Raw genomic sequence first — 22,359 nt, 5'->3', positions numbered from 1 at the left:
TCACGCAACCTTAAGAACCCGAGCATCTTGACTACACTGCCTTGGATAGCTTTTGACATTGTCAGCCAAAAACTGTTAATTTCAATGCGGACAACATGAACTAATTTATTGAGTTAGCAAAAAAGTTAGCAAAAAAGCCTCATTTACTGGCTCTCAATCCAGGAGTCCCTCATGGCTCAGTATTTGGTCCTTTAAATTTTTCCATCTACATCAGATCACCCTGCATTACCATCTAATCAGAGTGTAAATTTGATTCCTCCTCACTGGCCCACCAGATTTTGTCAAATAACCTCTTCGAGTTCATACAAAATGCTTTCGGTCGATTTGTAATTAACCTCTGTTGTAATTAACCTCTTTCGTGTCACTAACCTGCTCCACAGACAAATTTGGGCAGTACTTAATGGACTGTCTGAGTCTAGTGTCTCGTCTTTACTGACCTCATCTAGCACTTAGATATCTGAACTACAGCAACAATGTTTAAGCATTGTTATATTGTGTTGTTCTTCTTGTTGCCCTTGAGATTTAACTTAGCACTTGACTTCTTAGTATTCTCTGCCATAGTTCCAGCGTTTGGCACTTTATGTACGTGATATGTATATATGAGTTTATAATAAGACAAAAAAGTAATGAACCCTTCAGTAACATTATACAACACATGTTATGAGCATCACAATAAGATTAATATTAGGGGTGCTCCGATCAGGATTTTTGAGGCCAATCTCCGATCACAGGAAGCAGTAATCTCCCAATACGATCACCGATACCAATCTTTATACCAAGCCTTCCGATACCAAGCCTTCTTTTTATCTTGTAGAATTATTTATAGTGATGATCCAATCAAGATTTTTAGAAATTTATTCAGGGCCTGAATTTTATTTTTGAAAATCAATTCCCCTCTTATTTGACTCTCGTGACAGGGTATTTTTTCATTTGTGTTAGATGTGTAAGCGGTGCAGAAGCAGCACGAACTGTGCATGCTTTCACTCAGGAGTCTGGTCCTGATCCATGACTGTTTACTACAAACACAACATTTATCCATTACTTTGATTTTAAATCCCAACAGTTACTGAAAATGCTTTTTTCAACATGGTGATGGTTTTTTTACACAGTACAGTAATACAATCTTTCATAGACGTGTTTAAATGCAATAAATACCATATGAGAAGCATACTATTTAATGCTTTTTACTTCTGTATTTACTTACAGGTTGATATATTAAGTTGCTCAAGTGGCAAAACATTTAAACTACTTTTATTACATTATCACATTTACATTTACATTTAATCATTTAGTAGACGCTTTTATCCAAAGCGACTTACAAATGAGAACAATATAAGCAGTCAGGTCAACAAGAGAACAACAACAGTATACAAGTATTTTTTTATAAATATGAAAGACAAGAAAAGAAGGAAAAGCTAAGCTACACTGCTGCAGATGCCCCGCTCATGGAACGCACTGCCGAACTGCAACCGTGTGCAGTGAATGCTTTAAAGCTGCAGTAGGTAACTTTTGTAAAAATATATTTGTTAAACCTGTCATTATGTCCTGACTGTAGAATATGAGACAGATAATCTGTGAAAAAATCAAGCTCCTCTGGCTCCTCCCAGTGGTCCTATTGCCATTTGCAGGAATACCATCGCTCCCGGTAAGAATCAACCAATCAGAGCTGCGGTCCGTAACTTTGTTTGTGTTCAAAATGTCGAAAAATGTATATAATAAGCGAGTACACCATGAATCCATTTTCCAAACCATGTTTTTAGCTTGTCCTGAATCACTAGGGTGCACCTGTAATAAGTGTTTCTATTCAGACTATTTTAGATTGCTTCGGGGATACCGCGGCGGAGTAACCCAGTACCTTTGTGATTCTTCATAGACATAAACAGAGAGAAGTAGTTCCGGCTACGATGTTCTTCCGCAAGACGCAAGCAGTTCTGTTTATTAACCGCTAGAGCGTCAAAAGTTACCGACTGCAGCTTTAATCCTTTATGCACTGTAACCCAGGTCAGTGTGGTGCGAACACTTTAATACAGCGATGTTTCGTCCCACTTTTGGTGTGTTTGTCTTTCTGTAAAGAGGGAGGCATGACAACAGAGTTAAGGATCTAAATGCAGCTTTTATTCGCAAGAGGTCAAAACAGGTCAGACACCAGCAAACAGGTAAAATCTGGGGCGAGACAAAAGAGTAATCCAAGTACAAGGTCAAAAAACAAGGCGGCAAAGCAAGGCAAGGAAACACAGGGACTAGGAACAGGGTAAAGGCTAAACAATAATAAGCAATGTGTGTGTGGATGAGTGCAACCTTTAAAGTGTCACTGATGGGAACCAGCTGTGGTGTGATAATGAGTTCCTAGGCAGGGGTTATGGGAAATGGAGTCCGGAGAAAACAAAGAAGAGAACCACAATCATGACACTTCCCATATCAAATGGAGTGTGCATGAACGCTCAAGTGTCCAAGAGAGAATGCGAGCGCTGAATGATTTAAGCACTGGCAAGAATTAAAAAGAAATTGATATACTTTAGTGATGATGTTAGTGCAGACGCGATGTGATCTGAAGCCATTTGCACATTTTGAGAGAGAAAGTGCGTGCGCTGTGATACACTCATGCTGTTTGTAAAATTACATTTCACAGAAAAATTATTTACTGAGGAAATATGAATTGTTCACCACCTTCAGCATTAAAATTATTTCACCTGCGTGTGTGTGTGTGTGTGTGCATTTCCTTTTTGTGTGTTTCTTCCAGTGTTTCCTCCAAACTAAAATTTCAATATCATATTTTGGTTTAGGGATCAATTCTCACTATAAACCAGTTTTTTTTCCTTTTTTTAGCATGCATATTACTAGCATATTGACTGTTTATTACTTAGAAAGCACATATTAATGCCTTATTCTGCATGACCATAATATTCTAGTTCCCTTAATCCTACCCAATACCTAAAATTAACAACTTCCTTACTTAACTATTAATAAGCAGCATTTTCGGAGTTTGAGGAAAAAGTATTAGTAACTGTAACAGTGAGAACTGGTCCTCACTAAAGTGTGACCAAAATATGATACTGAAATTTTAGTTTTTATTATAGTTATTTTTTCAACAAGTAAAAACAATTTAAAAAAATTAAATTAACATACATTCAGACAAGAGTCAAATTTATATCTTTATATAATATATATGTATTAATATTTTATAGTGAATTATAATTTGATTGATTAACTATAAAAAATGTGTTTTTAGGACAACAGTTGTTTTCTTCATAATTATGTACGTTGTACATTAATACAATGTATTTTGTCAAACTTTACACTTTCTGCTATTTCATTAATTGCCATTTTATTATAAATATGTGTTAAATTGTATCTGGTTTTCCTTGGTAATGACGGTTGACATGTTCAAAAGTGTTTCTATGATGTTCAGAAATTGATTTTCTTAAAAATAAACATACCCTAACCAATGTTACGTATGACAACCAGTCCTAGTGTTCCCTATAGATAAATAAGGAAAGGTGCTTAGATGGATATACTTTTCCATTAGTTCACCCTACTGTGTCAAACGCAGAACATAAATTTCCCCACAGTAATAAAAAACATCAGCAGTAAAACATTATGAAGCAGAATCACATAGACGAGTCGTTTCCCTTTTCTTCCATCTGGGTGTAAAATTTATGACGTAGAAGAACTGACCCAATTTAGACAGTGACTGTAAATCAGTCTGTAGTCAGGTGCGTGTGTGTGTTTGTGCCCTTGAGCGTTGATACACGCACAGATTTTCATCATAGCATGAGCATCATGTATTTGTGTCAACAAGTTTTGTGTCAGAGCCAGTGAAAACTCTCTGCTGCACTCCTCACTCTCTTGCCTCCATCTGTGGGCTGTTGTCGCCATGACAACAATCGGCCTCATGAAAACTCAACAAAAAAGAAATAAATATCTGCTCTAAACGAGAGAATGAAAGACATGTATGCAAACAGGGAGAAGGCTAGAGAGCAGCAGAATGACCAAACAAATAGTGTGTACTGTATGTCTAGTGCATGTACAATACAATGAATGGAGTAAGACTGTGAAACAATGTTGTACATCTATACATACAGTACAGAAGCTAACATCAAAAAAATTGACTTCCTGGAGGAGGTCTATAACATCTGGAGAAAGCTAACCATTAGCATATCAATGGCAGTCGCTCATCTGCCACAGGATATACTTCAAACAAAATCGAAGAATCAACTGAAATGATCTAATTTTTTAAAGGGGGGGGGGGGGGGTTGAAATGCTATTTCATGCATACTGAGTTTTTTACACTGTTAAAGAGTTGGATTCCCATGCTAAACATGGACAAAGTTTCAAAAATTAAGTTGTATGTTTGAAGGAGTATTTTTGTTCCAAAAATACTCCTTCCGGTTTGTCACAAGTTTCAGAAAGTTTTTTTCGAGTATGGCTCTGTGTGATGTTAGATGGAGCGGAATTTCCTTATATGGATCCTGAGGGCACGTCTGCTGAAAGAGCGCGCGCTCCCATATAGCAGAGCACTGAGAGCAGAGGCATTCATTGATCAGAGCGAGAGCGTCGCAAAATGTCACAAAAGAAGTGTATTTTTGGTTGCCAGGGCAAGACAACCCTGCACAGATTACCAAAAAAAAACAGCATTAAGGGACCAGTGGATGGAGTTTATTTTTACAGAGCATCAACGGAGTTGTGCAAGTGTTTGTGTTTGTTCCCTGCATTTCGAAGATGCTTGTTCACAAGGCCCAGTTTGACGACAGATTTGCGTATCGTTTATTTCTTAAGGATGATGTAATCCCAAGGAAAAAGGGTCACTATCGTGTGTTGGAACCGCAGGCGGTGAGTAAAACTGCTTCAAATATCTCTGCCTCCTTGTTAGTGCGTCCCCTCCCATGCCAGAGACCCGTGTTCGAGCCCCGCTCGGAGCAAGTCGTTGCTGCTGCTGCTTTCGTTCAGTTTCAGCCTCTGGATCTGATTCTGGATCATAAATAAATGGCTGAATCTGACTGTAAGCCATGGTTTGTTTTGGATGTTTTTTTCCTCACGATAATGTCACAGCTTCCAAACGCTCTCAACGCAAAAGCCTATTCGCGCTCGTGATTCTTTAGCTCCGCCCACATGTCACGCCTCCAGCCGGTCGTGTTTTTCCGGGAAAAATCGGTACAGACTATCTTTTTCTCTTATGAATATAATAAAACTAAAGACATTTTGGATTTATGAAGGATGCAGTACTACTCTATATGTACTCAAGATTAACAGGATATTGAGTGAAAACGAGCATTTCACCCCCCCTTTAAAGAAAATCAGGTCGAAACAAAGTTCGTTTTGACAGTTCAAAACAGCTCACCAAAGCTGACTTTTTGGGGGAGTTCGTTTTGACTCCTAAACGCCTTTGAGCTACCATTGGTCCGTGGTGATTACACAGTCAGTGGGTGTGTTCTGGAACTCCGCCTTCTTTGATGTGCCATTTTATTTTCCCTTGGTTCATTTCTCATCCCAACATTCTTTCTGTTTTCGTTAGGTAGACACACATACCACCTAATTTCTTCTTGTTCATTTTCTTTGACAATGAATAGATCATTGCTATGGCCAGATGTTTACAAAACTGTTCTTCTCTCACAGCCGCCATTGTTGTTGTGTTTAGTTTTATTTACAACCCGCCTCCAGCAGCGTGGGGTTGTTGGAAAATTTGAAAACAGTTTACTGTCACTTCGGCTTTTCTAACTTCTTTTTGCCCTCAAACGAAAAACGATAATTTTGTTTGAAGTATATCGGGGCCATAACCCCTTCAACTGAAATACTTGCAATTTATCCTATATTTTTTTGCAAAAATAAACAACAGAAAACATAACTACTTTTGAATAGCTTATAAATTTACTAATTTATTTGCTACTTCAACAGTTCATAGAAATTTAGAAAAATAAAAATACTAATAATTCTGCCCCTCAATCCTGGAGTCCCTCATGGCTCAGTATTTGGTCCTTTATTTGTTTTCCTTATAGATCAGTTCACCCTGCAATGCCTTTTAATCATAGCTAATTTTTAATAGGTGTAAATGGAAAAATACACAGTATGCCCACTGAATGGTGTAGCTACCAGCAGGGGCTAACTGAATCATGCTAACCCATCAAATATGCCCCGTGATTTGGTAAAACAGCACTTACAAGAGATTACATATCATGATATATTTGGTAGCGTGGTAAACTATCATGGGACTGCAATAGTACTTTGTTGTTACATTTACACTACTACAGAATGATATATAAAAACTGCAGTAGTTACTGCAATAGTAACATGAACATCAGATCCGTTTAACCTATAGTCTCATACAGACTCGCACACCATCAATTCCCAAATCGGTGTGTTAGCGAAGTCTTTGCTGGTTCCTGACACACGAAGGTACGTACAACCCCAAACTGCCAACAGATAGAATGAAAGTGAGAGGGTGTGTGTGAAAGAGAGAGGGAGAGAAAGACCCACCAGCATATAAAATGTGTTACCATGGTGCCCACAACCATAGCAATCTCCAAGCAATCTGCTGTGTTGCCATGGGAACAGTAATCTCACCCGAAAGAGTGAGGGAGAAAGAGAGGAAGAGTCATGGAGAGAGAGGTAGCATCTTTTGTACTTACAGCAAGACGCATGATGCAGCAGAGACCCATTTATCTGTCGCTATAAATACAAACAGATCGATACTGGACATGTCAGCCAACCAGATTTATCTTATCCAACGTTTTTCAGTTTTAGCATTGATCTGACATTAGAAAACTCAGCTTCAGATTTACCGTACACCCATTTAAAAGCACAGCTGTTCAAGGAGCTATTAATTACTTGATCGTACATTCAAGGGTTTCCTCTCATGTTTAATTTTGGACCTGACGTAACATCTTCTGGCTTGACACCATGCCATTTCATGATACTTGTCACGGCTCTGAAAAAGCCTTTCAGGTCAACAGGGAACAGCTTTAACAATCATCAAAACTTGAGGGAGTGCAAGGACTGTATTATTTTATTAATGTCCAGAGCAGGGGCGTTTCTCCGGGGAGCAGTGTTGTCATTGTTAACTAAAACTATTAAAAATAATTTTCTCTCACTGAAATTATGTTGAAATAAAATGTAAAATATGCAAAAATGTATAATAAAAAATTACATTACAAATATATAAAAAAATTGATATGTATATAAAGTATCACTGTCCGAAAGTGAGACCACTGCATAAAGTTGCAGAAGGAGGCAATGTGTCTTTTGCTTCCCCTGAGCACATGGGTGTCTTACAAATATTGTTTTTGATGGGATCACTTGATGCCCTGGACAAGATAAGGCATGACCAAAGAAAAAACTGTTTAACAACTTGGTAGTTCTTCACATAAGTATAAGAAGTCCATAGCTAGTGGTACAGTTTCTCTGTAATGTGTAGGTGGACCCAGGTTCAAACATGATTTTGAATTCAACAGCAAAACTGCACCTGAAATAGACAGCTGGATCTTTTATGAAAAAGGTCATGCAAGTTACATAAGGGTGAGTATATGATCTTCAGTTTAAAGTAAATTATATACAGAAGGTGCAATGTGATTGGACAAAAGAAATGTGAGATATGATTGATCAAATACTCTGTCAATGGTATAACGCCCACTCTTTATGTTCGCATACAGTACACAAATTGTTCTGGGAGGGTCAAACTGTAGGAATTGGACAAATTAATTATGAGGTAAACAATTCATCCCCTCAGACATCACTAATTATATGGTCACATCCGAACTTGAAATTACTTTAAAGGGGTAGTTCACCCAAAAATTCTGTTATTAATTCCTAACCATCATGTCATTTTTTCATCTTTAGAACAAAAATTACAATATTTTTAATGAAATCTGAGAGTTCTCTGACCCTCCCATAGACAGCTACCATGATGAAGGCATAGAAAAGTAGCAAGATTATCGACAAAGTAGTCCATCAGTGACATCAGTGGTTCAACTGTAATGTTGTTGTTGAGTAATTAATGACAGAATTTTCATTTTTGGTTGAACTATCCCTTTAAATGATCTGTGACTGAGGCGTTTTTAGTGAGCACTCAGCACAGTTCATTTACTGTAATACTGCACCTCCGTGTCGGCAACCTTCATGACACCAACTGTGTTTAAAGGGGATTAGCTGACTAATGTTCTGAAAATAATGTGACTATTAATAATAACAAATAAATGACACATAAAATATGATTTTTGCTTTATAATTCTAAAATTGCTTTTGAAGTAATACAAAAATCATCAACACATTTTAATTAGACTTGATATGACTTAGTATGTTTATAAAGAACAGTTTACTCAGAAATGAAAATTCTGTGACCATTTATTGTAACAAAATTTAATGGATATGGAGAGTGCTTGAAAAAGTAAATTGAAAAAGAGTAAATTATGATTGTTATGTAAATTATAATTAGTTAATTTGTGGGTGAACTGTCCAAATAAAGCAATATTTCACCCAAAAATTATACTTCTGTCATAATCTATACTTAACCCTCCAAACTTCTATGTTTTCTTCTTCTGCTGAACACACAAAAAAGAACCATACAGTTGATGGTAGCCATTGACTTCCATAGTATTTTTTCATTCTATGGAAGTCAATGACGACTTTCAAATGTTTGGTTACACACATTCTTCAAACAGTCTGTGGCGAGTGGGGCGGGGCGGGGCGGGGCCGAGGGACGTGGGAACGAGTGAGGCCGGCGGAATGATTGGGAAATCAGCGACACCTGCGATCCACCGCCGGTCTCGAGTCCCACGTAGGAGATGGAAGGATATAAAACTGGAGCGACGATAGTGAAGGACGAGAGAGGACCAGGCCTGGGCCTTATTTTATGTTTTGCTTTTTATTTGCGCGCATTAGTCGTCCGTGAGGGGCTGATGCACTGTTTTGTTTGTTTTGTGATTATTAAAGTTTCATTTCGATTGTGCGCTGGTTCCCGCTTCCTTCTTCCCAATGAATATGGAGATTTTATTATTACACAGTACCTCCAGAAACAGAAAGATTTTTTTTGTGATTATTGCGAGCAAAAATCCTTGATTTTGTGGCACGTTTTCTTAAAAAATGCGATGTAATATGCGGGATATTTTTTCAATTTTATGAGATGAAATTGCATGAACTTGCAAAAACTGCAGTTTGATTCCCCCAACACCTTTTTCTCACTAGGCTACTACCTTAATGTAAAGAGTAATTTCTTATTACTTCCTATGATAAGCGAGCACACTAAATCACAGAATATTTAAGTTGCAATCTCTTACTGCAATGTAAATTATTTTACATACTACTAATATAATTACAACTGTAAGTTTTTGGTACTGTTCTGTAACAAAAAAGTGCAATCTTACAACTGTAAAGTTGCATCAACTTCTGAATGAAACTACAACACTGTTAGTAGCCTAGTGAGAAGGGGGTGTTGGGGGAATCACCTTTTTTTCTCTATTTCATCAAACCACAGTTTTCGCAAGTTCTAGCAATATTATTTGGCTCCACTGTCATGTAACAAATCGGGAAACTGCTTCGCACATTTTTTTGCGCTTATTTTTGTTGGCAAATAAGAATGATTTGCGCGCTTCAAGTTTCACCCTGGTTTCACCGTTGGGTTTGTAGATGATGTTCACGTCACGTAATTACGTCACTTCATAAGGTTCCCATGGCAATAGGGGGGAAATGGCGCTTTACTTGTGTGAAGAAAACGCAACATTTTTCAACTTTCTGCTAATATATATGTGAGTTTTTTGCAATGAAAATACAGGGATTATGAAATCATGCTAGCCCCGCATATTTTGCTTCATGAAATCGGCAATTTATGCGGCAATTTGTGCGGCAAAAGAGCGGCGTATTTGAAAAAATGCAACCCCGCATAAATATGCGGCCTTTGGCTGATTATGCATTAAATCAGGTGATCGCATAATCGCAACTTTAGGGAAAGTAAATTATGACAGAAGTTTCATTTTTATGTGGACTATGCCTTTAATATAAAAGAAACATACAAAAATTGTATGGGACTAGTGTGTTGATAATGTCAGGTAAATGGTGTTTCTTTTGCTTTCAACTTGTAGCATGACTTTACAGTACATCTGACTAAACGTCCTGTCAAGAGAGGGCTTTGTCTTCTCATTTCAGAAGACCACCACACGTCACTGGTCTAGAGGGAGGCAGACATGGCTGTTATGAGTCTAGAAATAATTACAGTGTTTGCCCACCAGCACTGGGTTATTTTAATGCATCATCAACACAGGGGCGACAATAATCTGCAGAGGATTTATAACGCATGAGGTGTTGTGACATCATGATATTAGTTCACCTAAACAGGATTTCAGATTAGCCAAACACAGTTCGAATCATACTTTGGTCTCTTATCTCATATTCAGAGCCACCCACAGTGCAATCTATATACATGAAAGTGGATGTGGGCTGGGGAAGTGTGTATAGGTTTTTCTAAAAGTAAGTGTGTGTTTATGTATGCATTTTTAATTAATGCAAGTTAGAGGCTCCTTGGTGAACCAGAGATTAATTACCTTTACTTACACAGGACACCGTGTAATGATCAAACCCTTCCCCAGGGAAGCCTGTGGGCCTTGTAACACCGCGATACACCACCAACACTCACACACTCTAATGGATAGACCTAAAACACACACTGATTCATAGACACACACTTCATCTCTGTATAAAGGCACACAAACACACCTTTGGGAATTGAGCTGCGTTAAAGTTTTAACGCCAAATATTTTGAAAAGGCAGACTGTTCATTTTGCATTTTGTATTCTATATGTGTGAGAAAGCAAACATTAAATGGAGACAGAAAGGAAGTGTGTGACAGTGAGCAAAGAATAGCAAGATAGACAGAGAAAGAAGACGGAGAGAGAAAGACAGCTTGCAAGACCGAAGGGGCTCACCAGTGTACAACTGATATCTTGACCTACTTCTGAAGAGTTATTGTCAGGGTCTTTCAGCAATGCCCAAAAGCATAATAAAAACGTCCACAACCACCTTATTAAACTTTCTGGGCATCAGGTCTACTGGCCACCCAGTGAACCTGAGAGCGGCAGCCTGAGGGGCTACAATTAACTGAAGAGGAGAATAAAAGCCTGGCAGCTTCACAAGCTTTAAGCACCTCAGAGGAGTCAAAGCAACAGAGAGACAAGCCACACAATCACACATGCCAGGGAAAACACAACATCATAACACCAACAAACATGCAAGGATGTAATATCTGCAAGATTGGGGAGACCGTATACTGTATGTGTTTAGTCAATACAAAAATAATCAAAACTTAAAAACACGTAATTACGAAAAATGTAAATTAAAACTCTCTGAACTCTCTGTGACACTTCACTTTTTTTTTCTTATTGAAATAACTGTTTCTTGTTAGATTTTTCTTGTCAGTTATGTTACCATGATGTTTTTTTTTTTTGCATTTGTGTATGACCCTGAGAACCTTCTATTATTATGACTATTTATTTAAAAGTTACTTGTGATGGACTTTGATTCGTAATGTGGCTTTCACACTACTTATGTTTTTAAGGTGGTTATCAGTACATTATAAAGACAGGGTTTTTCTTTTATATTTTAATAATTGGCTATATTAACATTGTTTTAATTTATAATTTTTTACTGTAAATGTAATTTTAATCTGTAAAACCACAGTTGCTGTTTTTACTGTAAATTTCACTGAATTGTTTACTGTGTAATATATTAATAATAAACATTTAAAAGGCATATAATTCAGTAACTTTTAACCTCATTATCTCTTTTTAAAATGCAATATATTTGACAATAATAAAAGGCTGCATCTATTTAAAAAACACGTTAAAAACAAAACAAGAACTTGGAAATGCAACCCGATCTCACGGCAATTCAAACATATTTTACAAGGTGGCTTATTCGCACAAATTCGTACGACCACACTCGTACAATTTCATACGATTTTTGCCAAATCGTACGTATTTCAAGAGTTGCACAATTCGTATGAATTTGTACGAATGACCTACACCTAACCCCTCCCCTAAACCTAACAGTTAGACAAATCGTATATAAAAATCATACGAGTGAGGTCGTACAAATTCGTACGAATAAGCCACCTCGTAAAATACGTACGAATTGGTCGTGAGATAGCGTTGGGAAATCAGTAGGATGTAAAATGCTAAAGGAATTTAGAACATCAGTAAGCTCCAAGCTTCCAAATGTCTATAAAATTGTGGGAAACTGTCTTCACAACAATTAAAATCAAGATTCAGAACAATAAAACCATTACATTGATAACATGAATCATAATCATTGAAATTCAAGCACAATTTGAATAAAATCAATAACCAAATAGTCCTTGCAATCAATTTATCTAAGATAACTACGGTACATGTAACCTCATTTAATCTGGCACTCAACCTTTATAGGGTAGATGTATCTCCTCTAACCTTCTCCAACCATGCCAAAACCTTCAGCTGACCTTCAGAGGAAGCCCTTGAGGCTGTCTCAGGCCCTTAACCATCACAGATCATGACCCATCCAGCTGAAAAGCTCTCCATCATCGCTGACAGATCCACCGGAGAGCATGGTGGGTGTTCCAGAATGATAATATAGAATCTTGGAATGCCATTTAAATCGTCTCCATTATGGTGGAAACGGATCATTAGAGTCCTCCAGGGGTTACTGGGTCCGTTGCTTCTCATTCAGCCCACCACATAACCCTGTCATTCAAAATCTTCCTGTGTGTGCACGCATATGTGAGGTCCCAGGTGTGCACTGCAGGTGAATCTGCAATCCCAGAGGACTCTAAACAAAATTGTTTTCTCCATTCAGTTTTTTTTTCTCCATCTTCTTTGTGTTCTCCAGTGTTCATAAGATATAAGTGTCCTTATCTTCTCATCATTCAATTCAAAAACCCACTTCAGCAACTCTAAAGGCTAGTCTAACACATCCGCCTAATTACACAAATACAACCATCTTGTTCTACCAGATACTATGCCCACTGGGTAATTGTAGTAAATCCACCATTCACAAATAACATAAAAGTGTTTTTTTTTTCACTTAATTACTTGTTTCCCTCATCTAGACAAACAAAGCTTTTTGCAACAACACAACTATATGTCTTCATAACATGCTTATGAAACCTTTAACTATAGTGTTTCATTAATAATCGATGGTGCATTTGTATGCAGTGTGTTATTGACTGGTTCACGTTCTAGCTCTGCGCTAGAATTAAGTGCTCTTTTACATACACGCCTTAGAAAACAGCTTCCAAATTTAGCATTGAATATTTGAAAGTGTTTTCAGAGAGTGCAAAATAAAGCGATCGGAGGAATGTTGAATGTTTCCCTGCTAACCACCCCTCAAACACTTTACACAGACAACTGTATAAAATAAGAGTTCAAGAAGAAGAGAAGAAAGAATTGGTAACACTTCAGTTTAGGGACTAATTCTCAATATTAATAACAGCCTCCTCTAAACAAGAGGAAAGGTAAGTCCAACATCTGTTCTGTTAAAAACTGGCACGTGATGAATACACTGAGGGAACCCAGCAGACTTGTACCACGACTGTTCATATTAAAGTCTGGATGAGAGGTAGATTTTCATTAGCTACTGTTGCATTTCAAGATTGTCTCTGAGGTTAACTGTTTATTACATTAAAAGACGTATTAGAGAGCCTACAATTATGATGTCTAGGTGAGTGAATGTAACACCGCACTTGTGAGCAATGCTATCCAGTTTGATTAGGTAATAGATTTAATTGGCGCAGGTAATGATTGCTGGTAGGTCAACAATGCTTGTGGCAAAATTGTAAGATTTAGTCTAAATGCTCCCTAGATCAATGAGCAAGAACCCAAAAGTGTTACAATTATCTTCCTTTGCCATGTTTGCATATGCTTAGAGTTAATCAAGGGAGGGGACAGGCAGACAGAAAGAAAGGGTGAAAACTAAATGCAGAAAAGAGAGAGAGAGAGAGAGAGAGAGAGAGAGAGGCTGGGCTCCCACTGTTGTTCCATTCGGCTTCCTAATCCTGCTCTGCCTCGAGCATTCAATTAACTCCTCACCAGCAGATCAAATGACTGGCTAAAAGAGAGTGTGACCGAGCCTAAACGCTAATTAATACTTAGGAATCAATGCCCCTCAATACTAAATGTCAAATAGCAGTACAAGAAAGAACAGGGCAGTTCAGATGTAAAGCTCACTTTTGTATTACGATGGATATTTATGTTTCTAAGATGAAAATCACAGCCAGGCCGGTACAGACACGTGGGCGCGGGCTGAATGTCAGAGGAGACATAATGGGGAAAGAAAAGTGAAAGGTGCTTCAGCGAGGAGCTCCAGCAGACCCACATTACCAATAATGCACTCTCTTTTTCTCTTTTGTTATCTATTTGTCACTCTCGCTCCTGCTTTCTGCAGGAGGTGTTACAGGTACAGTGTGGCTATAATAAAATGCTGCTCGATCTAGGACTTGATTTACACCTGGTGCTAGGTCCAAATCGTCTGATCCAATCACAAATTGTCAGATGAGATGGATCAGATGCCCCTTGGTAGTAACACACCTTTAGTATAGGTGTGCTCTTTTAAACAGTTTCTTATTAGCCTCTCTATTATTATTATTATTAGCCTTATTATTCTCTCTATTAAACAGTTGCTTATTAGCCTGCCTATTATTAACATACTGGCTATTTATTAGTACTTATAAAGCAAGCACATATTCTGCATGACCATATTCTACATTTATAATCCTTCCCCATACCTAAACTTAACAACTACCTTACTATTTTTTAATAAGCAGCAAATTAGGAGTTTATTGAGGCAAAGGTCATAGTTAACGGTTTGTTAATAGTGAGAACTGGACTGTCAAGAAACTCACCTGCAAAACTAGATGCTGTCAAAAATAATGTCATTAATAGATTTTCTTTATCAATTAACTTCTATTTACTAAATTAAATCAACATTTTGTGTGACCATCCTTTGTGTTTAAAGCAGCTTTTGCTCTAGGCGCACAAGTCTGTCTCAGTTTGTTCTGTTTCTTCATGTTATTCCAGACAGATTGAAGATGACGAGATCAGCTCTTTGTGTGGAGCACTAGCTGCTAATCTAATCTCACTGGATTATTGCAATTAATGGCAAAATGAATGTTTGGAAATGTAAACTGATATTTCTTAATGGCACACTACAGCAAAATATAGAAATAACTGACTTAAAACCATTTTTTTAGCTGCTGAAAATACGAGTGGCCTAATAATTTGGGCCACCACTGTATGTGTTCCCAAAGGATGAGGCTGTGAAGAGTCAGTGGTTAAAAATCATTTTACAGTGACTCTGCAGTACAACCCAAACCTTTCATTGTGTTCCCATCATTTACTGGCAGGTCTGAAATACCCAGATGTACGCCCTTTCGTTTGGACCACCTTGTGCCTCTGAATCATTTACACTTACGTTTATTCATTTAGCAGACACTTTTATCCAAAGTGATTTACAGTGCATTTAAGCTATACGTTTTTTTTTTTACCAGTATGTGTGTTCCCTGTGGTAAAGATCTGTCTCCTACAGTACCTACATCATCTAACAGCAACCACAGTGTGTATGTATGTATGCATGTACAGTATGTTTGTTCACCTGCTTAGGGGTCTTTACCCTTTTCAAAACACTCCATTAGTTCGGAAACCCTCCTGAGCAGGTGTTGCAAGTGCGTGTCTGCTGGCAAGACTGCCTGTGTGCGTGTATGATTGTAGACCCCAGATGTCAGTGTTTGAACCCTGGCACCCCACTAAGCCTGACTCACCTCAGCACCTCGTTGGGGTTTGCTGACTTGCTGCCTTTCTTGTCAGGTGTGCCGTGGCATCCAGACTTAAGCAGCGTGTGAGGACCCCGATCCAGCATCATTGTGGAGGTTGCCATGGCGATTATGGCTACAGCATCACGCACTCGAGCCTCCAGTCCATAGTCCCACTCATCGTAAGAAACAGAGATCAAACCTGAGACACAGAAAGTGTTAATTCAGTATAAATACAATCATCTGAAATATACAGTATGTGTAGTTTTTGTAGCTAAATATTTCTATAGTTTTATTTATTTTGATTTATTAATTTTAGCACTTAGGCTATAGTCAAAAACGCAAAGATTTCCCCTTGCATTTTTTTACAGTTTAAGGTATACTCGACAAAAGTTGCCCCTGTCACCTTGTTAGTAAACATTACTTGTAGGGAAGTGGCGATTATTGTATTTGATGCATCTTCGCTGTTGTTTGTTATATTGGTGAAGTAAATCCACACTTTGCGCCATTGTTGTGAATGTTTGTTTGCACTTGCCTTTAAAATCAACACATGCTGCGCATATCTACATATCAAACATGTACTATGCACGCACATGACATCACCGTTTTCAAAGCTTCCCGTATTGTATGTTAACACAGAAACGATAACTGTGGCATTTTCAAAAACTTGCAAATTTACTTGAAATCCGTTTTCGAAAATATGTGTTTTCAGTCTCCAAAATGAACAGGCAAAACATATAAAAAGTTTCCCGTTTTTGGCTGAAAGCATTGTGTAAACGGCACCTTAAATGTAAACCTATTTATTTCCGTTAGTTGACAGAGCAGACTATTAGTCGCACTTTTTTCATAGTTTGGCTGGTCCTGTGACTTAAAGTCAGGTGCGACTTATCAAAATTAATTTGACAAGAGAAAACATTACCTTCTCCAGCCGAGAGAGGGAGATCTATGCTGCTCAATGCTCCTGTAGTCTACAAAAGTGTAGCATAGAGCGCCCTCTCGCGGCTGGAGATGGTAATGTTTTCTCTTGGTTCTTGGTTCTAAATAAATGCTAATTAAAGTCCAGTGTGACTTATATATGTTTTTTTCCTCATCATGACGTATTTTTGGACTGATGCGACTTATACTCAGGTGCGACTTATAGTCCGAAAAATACGGTATGTAGTTTTTATATTTCTTCTTACCTGTTGGAAAGACATTGGGTACATTATCTGCATCCCCTGTCACCAGAGATGGTACGATCCAGGTGTAACCATAACCAGTGAGGCCAACAGAATGCGCCACCTCGAAAATGGTCATGGCTTCTTCTTTAGTGCAGTACAGCAGTATAACAGGACTTTGGAGCTTCTTCATCTGGTTCTGGATCTTTGAGTCACCATCATCTACTGACATGTCCAACAGCAGCACCTCTTCCAGCTCCCAGCCAACAAAACTGTTCTCGACGGTACTCCGGATCTGGATCAAGGCAAAACAGACAAAGAAAGATGAAAAAAAGGCATGTCCTGTAACACCCTCCTTCTGCCTCCAGCTGTTTTTGCTTTTGTTCTTTACATATAAAGAGAAGAGAGAGTTTAAAAAGAAAACTGACAAAAAGACAACCAGAGAGAAAAAGGCAAAGCTACATTTTTATTTAAAAGGATTAATGAAAACATGAATCATAAAAAATGAAATTCCTATCATGCACTTCATCCAGATATTTTTTTATTTTATTTTTTGATCTCTATGATTTGTAAAGAAGCAGTCCTAACCCACATTTCAAAATGCACAGAACTGCTCTGCTCTGTCTGTAGAGACTGAGAGGAATTCAACTGCATTTCCTCATAACAAATTGTTCAAACACGAGTCCACAGAGATGCTTTCCATTATAATCTACTGCAGTCAGAACTAGAGGAAGATGAAATTATTGTACCCACAATTCTGATGATGCATACATCTGTAGCGCCCAATATTTCCAGCCAATTTGACAGACTTGCAAATTGCACTGACAGTATCATTACACACATGCAGTCAAGTGTAGTGTGAGCATCAGCTACCACAGGGGTAAATCTACAAAAATGACTGTGATTGTCCCTGTACACTGATACTCTGACATTTCAATTCCACTGTCCTGAAAGATCACTATATTTATATCTGAGGTACACATTTTAGTTTTATTTATATACTATATAATAAAATTAATAACAGCAAAATGTACTCAGAAATTAATTTTGAATGAGGTTTTTTTTAATTTTATTATTTTTTATTTTGTTTTGTCATTTTTTCTGTGCTAAATCATTTCACATTTTAAAAAACCACAATATTTATTTGTATTTTTTTAACCATACAGCTTAATTTTTTTTTACGATTCTTACATTTTTTAAAAGGACAGTTCACATTTTTGTGATCTTTTACACAATTTTGAGGTTTTATAAAGATTAGTGAGTGTTTGAAGTGAGCATGCATTTATGTATGATTAATAAAAAATAAAACAAATATTTGGCTGAAAACTTACATTTTACTGAAACAGTGTAAATTCCTCATTTAAATACCAAGGTATTTCTAAAGTCATTTACAAAGCGCAAAGTACATATGAGAATAAAATAGCATAGGTACTGCGGCAACTCAGGATATTACAGAAGATGAAGGGCCACAAATAGGATGCACAAGAAAACAGATGTCAGTGTTGCTGGAGAGGAGAGTATCAGCACTGGACACAATTTGTTCAAGGTTTTGGAATCGACTGAACCATTGTTCCTGCCCCAGCAGACAGCAACACAAAGCCTGGCACTGGTCTCACTGGCAGAGCATCAAACACCTGTCTGCTATAAACCTGCAAGAACATCAAGAGCCTTCTGTGTGAGCCTCCTCAATAAGCAGAGCATCCTCTGGACCTCTTCTGGGCTCTGCTTGCATCGCCCTGAGGTTGCTCCTGATTTGGAGAATTACTGAAAGTACATTAGAAATCAAAGAACACAGTCCTGACCATTGCACTGTGTATTTAAGAACTTTATTTACAGCACTGTGGGCCAAAGGTACATTTAGGAGATATGTGACAAGCTCTAGCCGTTGTTTCCCATTTGAGGCAAAATACAGTATTTATTACTACACTGACTCAACACATTTCTAAAGCAGTGATATTTCAGAATTATTTAAATACTATTACACTATTTATTAACAATCATTAATTATTTTTATATTCTCATTTTATTTTATTTTGATTTTATTTTTAATGTTGATTTTTTTAAAAAATTATTTTATATACATTTTATTTTATTTTCGTTTTATTTTCTTCCATTTAATGTTTAAACTATATTTGACCTCTATTTCAATCAACAAAATGTTTAAAATAGCTCTAGTTTTGGTTAACAATAATAACCTTGCTCTATAAAAGGCTGTTTTGCTTGCATGAATTAAAAGGGTCCACACTACTATTAAAGGGCTTGTATACAAGGCTAAAGGCGCATACTGTGAGAGGCGTGTGATGAATTAACAGAAAGATGGTTACAGGGAAAATTCCACTAGTCATCATTTACTCAACCTCATGTCATTCTGAACCCGTTTGACTTTCCATCTTGCGTGCAGACTCTTTTCTGTTGCCACATGGGTTAAGAATGACATAAGGGTCAGTAAATGATGACATAATTTCATTTTTGAGTGAACTATGCCTTGAAATAAAAAACAATAAGACATAAAATTGGAGAGGAAAGCAGCATTCGTTCCTATAGGAGTGACGTATAGTGAAAGTAGGGGAGAGGACAGGTCTATTCATTTTGACAGAAGCACTAGCATACAGAAGATAGAGGAGAGGAAGAGAGCATTAGTAGAGAAAGGAGCATTGGCAAACTTCTTATGATAAAAGAGACTTGAACCGCAGCGGCTGGCGCCCCAGCGGGAGTTAGGACCTCGTATTAGGGTGTGAATCGAACCAGCTAGAGTTTCCAGAATTGGGGGCAGTGAAGCAAACAGCAGTCTGGGGTTTCACGAGATCCCCATCTCAATTTGGCCAAATTGGTGTAGCTCTGGATAGTGAAAGTGAAAGTGAAAGTGACATTCAGCCAAGTATGGTGACCCATACTCAGAATTTGTGCTCTGCATTTAACCCATCCGAAATGTACACACACAGAGCAGTGAACACACACACACACACACTGTGAGCACACACCCAGAGCAGTGGGCAGCCATTTATGCTGCGGCGCCCGGGGAGCAAAGGTAGGTGCGTGTTTATACACCCTGATGATGCATTTCAGTGATTCGATAAACAAGAGCAGGCTCTGAATGGATTGTATGGTGGGATTACGAACATGAGTCATATAAACTGAGATGTGTTTCTTTCAACCCTTCAAAACTCATTTGAAATCACCTAAAAAGCCCTGGTAAACACCCAAGCAAGCACATAGCAACATGCTAAAAACACGCAGAACATCTTAGCAAGCACATTGCAATGCTTTTCTGCACCACTCCAAATTCCTTCAGAAATAAAATCCAGGGAACAATTGTTAAACTCTGAGTGTTAAACATAACTTTAAAATAATGAATAAATGTAAAAACAACTACAACAATACACATATATACACAATACTGTTCAAAAGTGGGCCAAAAAAGTGCTTTTTTCAAGAAAGTTATATTTTTTATGTAGCAAGGGCACATGATAATGATCAAAAGTGGCAGCAAAGATTTTTATAGACACTGTTACAAAAAAAAAAAAAAAAAAAAAAAAATATATATATAATACATATTTTATTATGACCATGTTTTAACAAACAAATGCAGCCTCGTTGAGCATCACAGATTTTTGTGGAGAAAAAAAACATTTAAAAAAAAATGTAACAACCCCAAACCTTTGAACATATAGGAAAATTTATAAGAAAATAAATAAAATATAAATGTAATTATATATTTAGCTAACATATAAACTATGACATCAGAACTCATGTTTTATTTTCAAGATTACTTGAATCATAAACATACATTGGGGTTTGGATGGAGACCTAAAACTTGACCTGAAATATAGTGTATTACTTCTACGCCTGCTTAAATTAACAGTTAAACTCAAATTAAAATGAAATTGAATTGAGAAGAAATGAATAGCGTCAACTCACCCGATTGACAAAGTCCTGGTATCCAGGGTAGTAGGTGGTGACGATGGAGAATATGTACCAGTCATATTCCTCCATTATGTTAAGCATGACAGAGGCCTGCTGCTCTATAGAGGGTCCAAACTGGAAGAACATGGAATGGTCATCCTGCAAGAAACAAAAATACATGCATGCATGAGAACAAAAGTATCAAGGCGAATCACATTATAATAGGACATCAGTTGGTTATAGTTACAGTTTATACTGGTTTTCAACAGTACATACGGTATGTCAAAGACAGAGATGAGAATTTGCTAGCTCAATCATTTTTCTTGTATTCTTCTTGCCTCCAGCCCATTACAAAGACAAAGGGACAAATCCAAGTATATATATATATATCAGTTTGGATAAAGGGAACAAGGATCAGGAGAAGGAGGGTAGAGAAATATGAACCGCAGTTCGCCAGATCTAACATCTACTGCATCATAGCCAGTGAACGAGACACATTTTGCTCCCCTAACATCTAAATGACCACTTCACTCCTGAAACAGTTCACATGTCAAAATGAAATGTCTATGGTACATTGGTGAGGCATGATTTTCAAATGTTTATAATAAGCATGTTAATGAACTCTTCACATCTAGTATGCATACACTGATGCGAGTGTGTTTGTGTAAGCAGTCAGTAGCAAATAAGCCAAAGCATTGTAAAGCCATGCACACATGTATGACAGTGCACATGAATGCATGCAGACTGATGTATAACTCTGTACATGCGTGTAAATGATTGTTCTGTGTGTGCACTCATGTGTGAAGTTGGTCGTGGGCGTTTGCCATGTTAGTCATCTCACAGTGTCTCTCTCTTTCGGGTCTCCACGCTCTATTCAACATCAAAGCCACTCCCCTGGGGTCCGAGATGGACTGATCTGTTACCTTGTTTCGGCTTTAATGAGGTAACAACACTGATGGGGCTGCGGGGAGGGGGGCTTATCTTGTTAATCTAATGGCTGTAGTATAATATTTTACGTATGTGTTTATATATTCTTGTTTTGCGGGTTCTCACTAAATGTTTAATGTGTGTCTGATTTGCCAGTGTGTATGTGTGTGTCTTTGCCTCTTTAATTTTCTGACTTTCTGACTCTATTAATTTACGTGCCCCCAATATTAATTTCCTGTCTTAATTCCTCCTCTTCCCTTTTGGAGTTGATCTCATCAGGAGAGGTGGGAATCCAGTAATAGGGTCAGCAAGATTTCTTTTTTGGAGAGAAATTAGCTCTTTTACTCAGCAAGCAAGAATTAAAGGGATCAAAAATGACACTTAAGAAGACAATAATATAAATGCTGTTCTTTCTATTCATTAAAGAAACCCTGGAAAAAAAATGTGTATCTTGGTTTCCATAAAAAACTGTTTTTAACATTGGGAAGAAAAATAATTGTTTATGAGCACTTAAATTCAGTTTTGATTTTCAACTCAGGAATAAATGAGATTTAATATTAAATATGTATATTTTTTAAAAACATGAAAATAGAAAACCATTGTTGTAATATA

The 22,359-nt window shown here is 37.4% G+C and overlaps 1 protein-coding gene across 4 annotated transcripts in view; it reads right to left on the bottom strand.

Annotated features, from left to right (window-relative positions):
- Positions 1–22,359, bottom strand: part of LOC113098206 (glutamate receptor ionotropic, NMDA 2B-like) — a 97,407-nt gene that overhangs the window by 23,199 nt on the left and 51,849 nt on the right. For all 4 annotated transcript variants that reach the window (XM_026263198.1, XM_026263199.1, XM_026263200.1 and 1 more), the window contains exons 4-6: positions 20,836–20,979; positions 16,942–17,212; positions 15,770–15,962 (exon numbers count right to left, since the gene is read on the bottom strand). In XM_026263198.1, coding sequence (XP_026118983.1) covers positions 15,770–15,962; positions 16,942–17,212; positions 20,836–20,979 — 608 coding nt within the window. The remainder of the gene's footprint in view (positions 1–15,769; positions 15,963–16,941; positions 17,213–20,835; positions 20,980–22,359) is intronic.

The sequence above is a fragment of the Carassius auratus genome, unplaced genomic scaffold, assembly GCF_003368295.1.
Source record: "Carassius auratus strain Wakin unplaced genomic scaffold, ASM336829v1 scaf_tig00216437, whole genome shotgun sequence".
NCBI lineage: Eukaryota > Metazoa > Chordata > Actinopteri > Cypriniformes > Cyprinidae > Carassius > Carassius auratus.
This window is presented reverse-complemented; position numbering and strand designations above follow the sequence as displayed.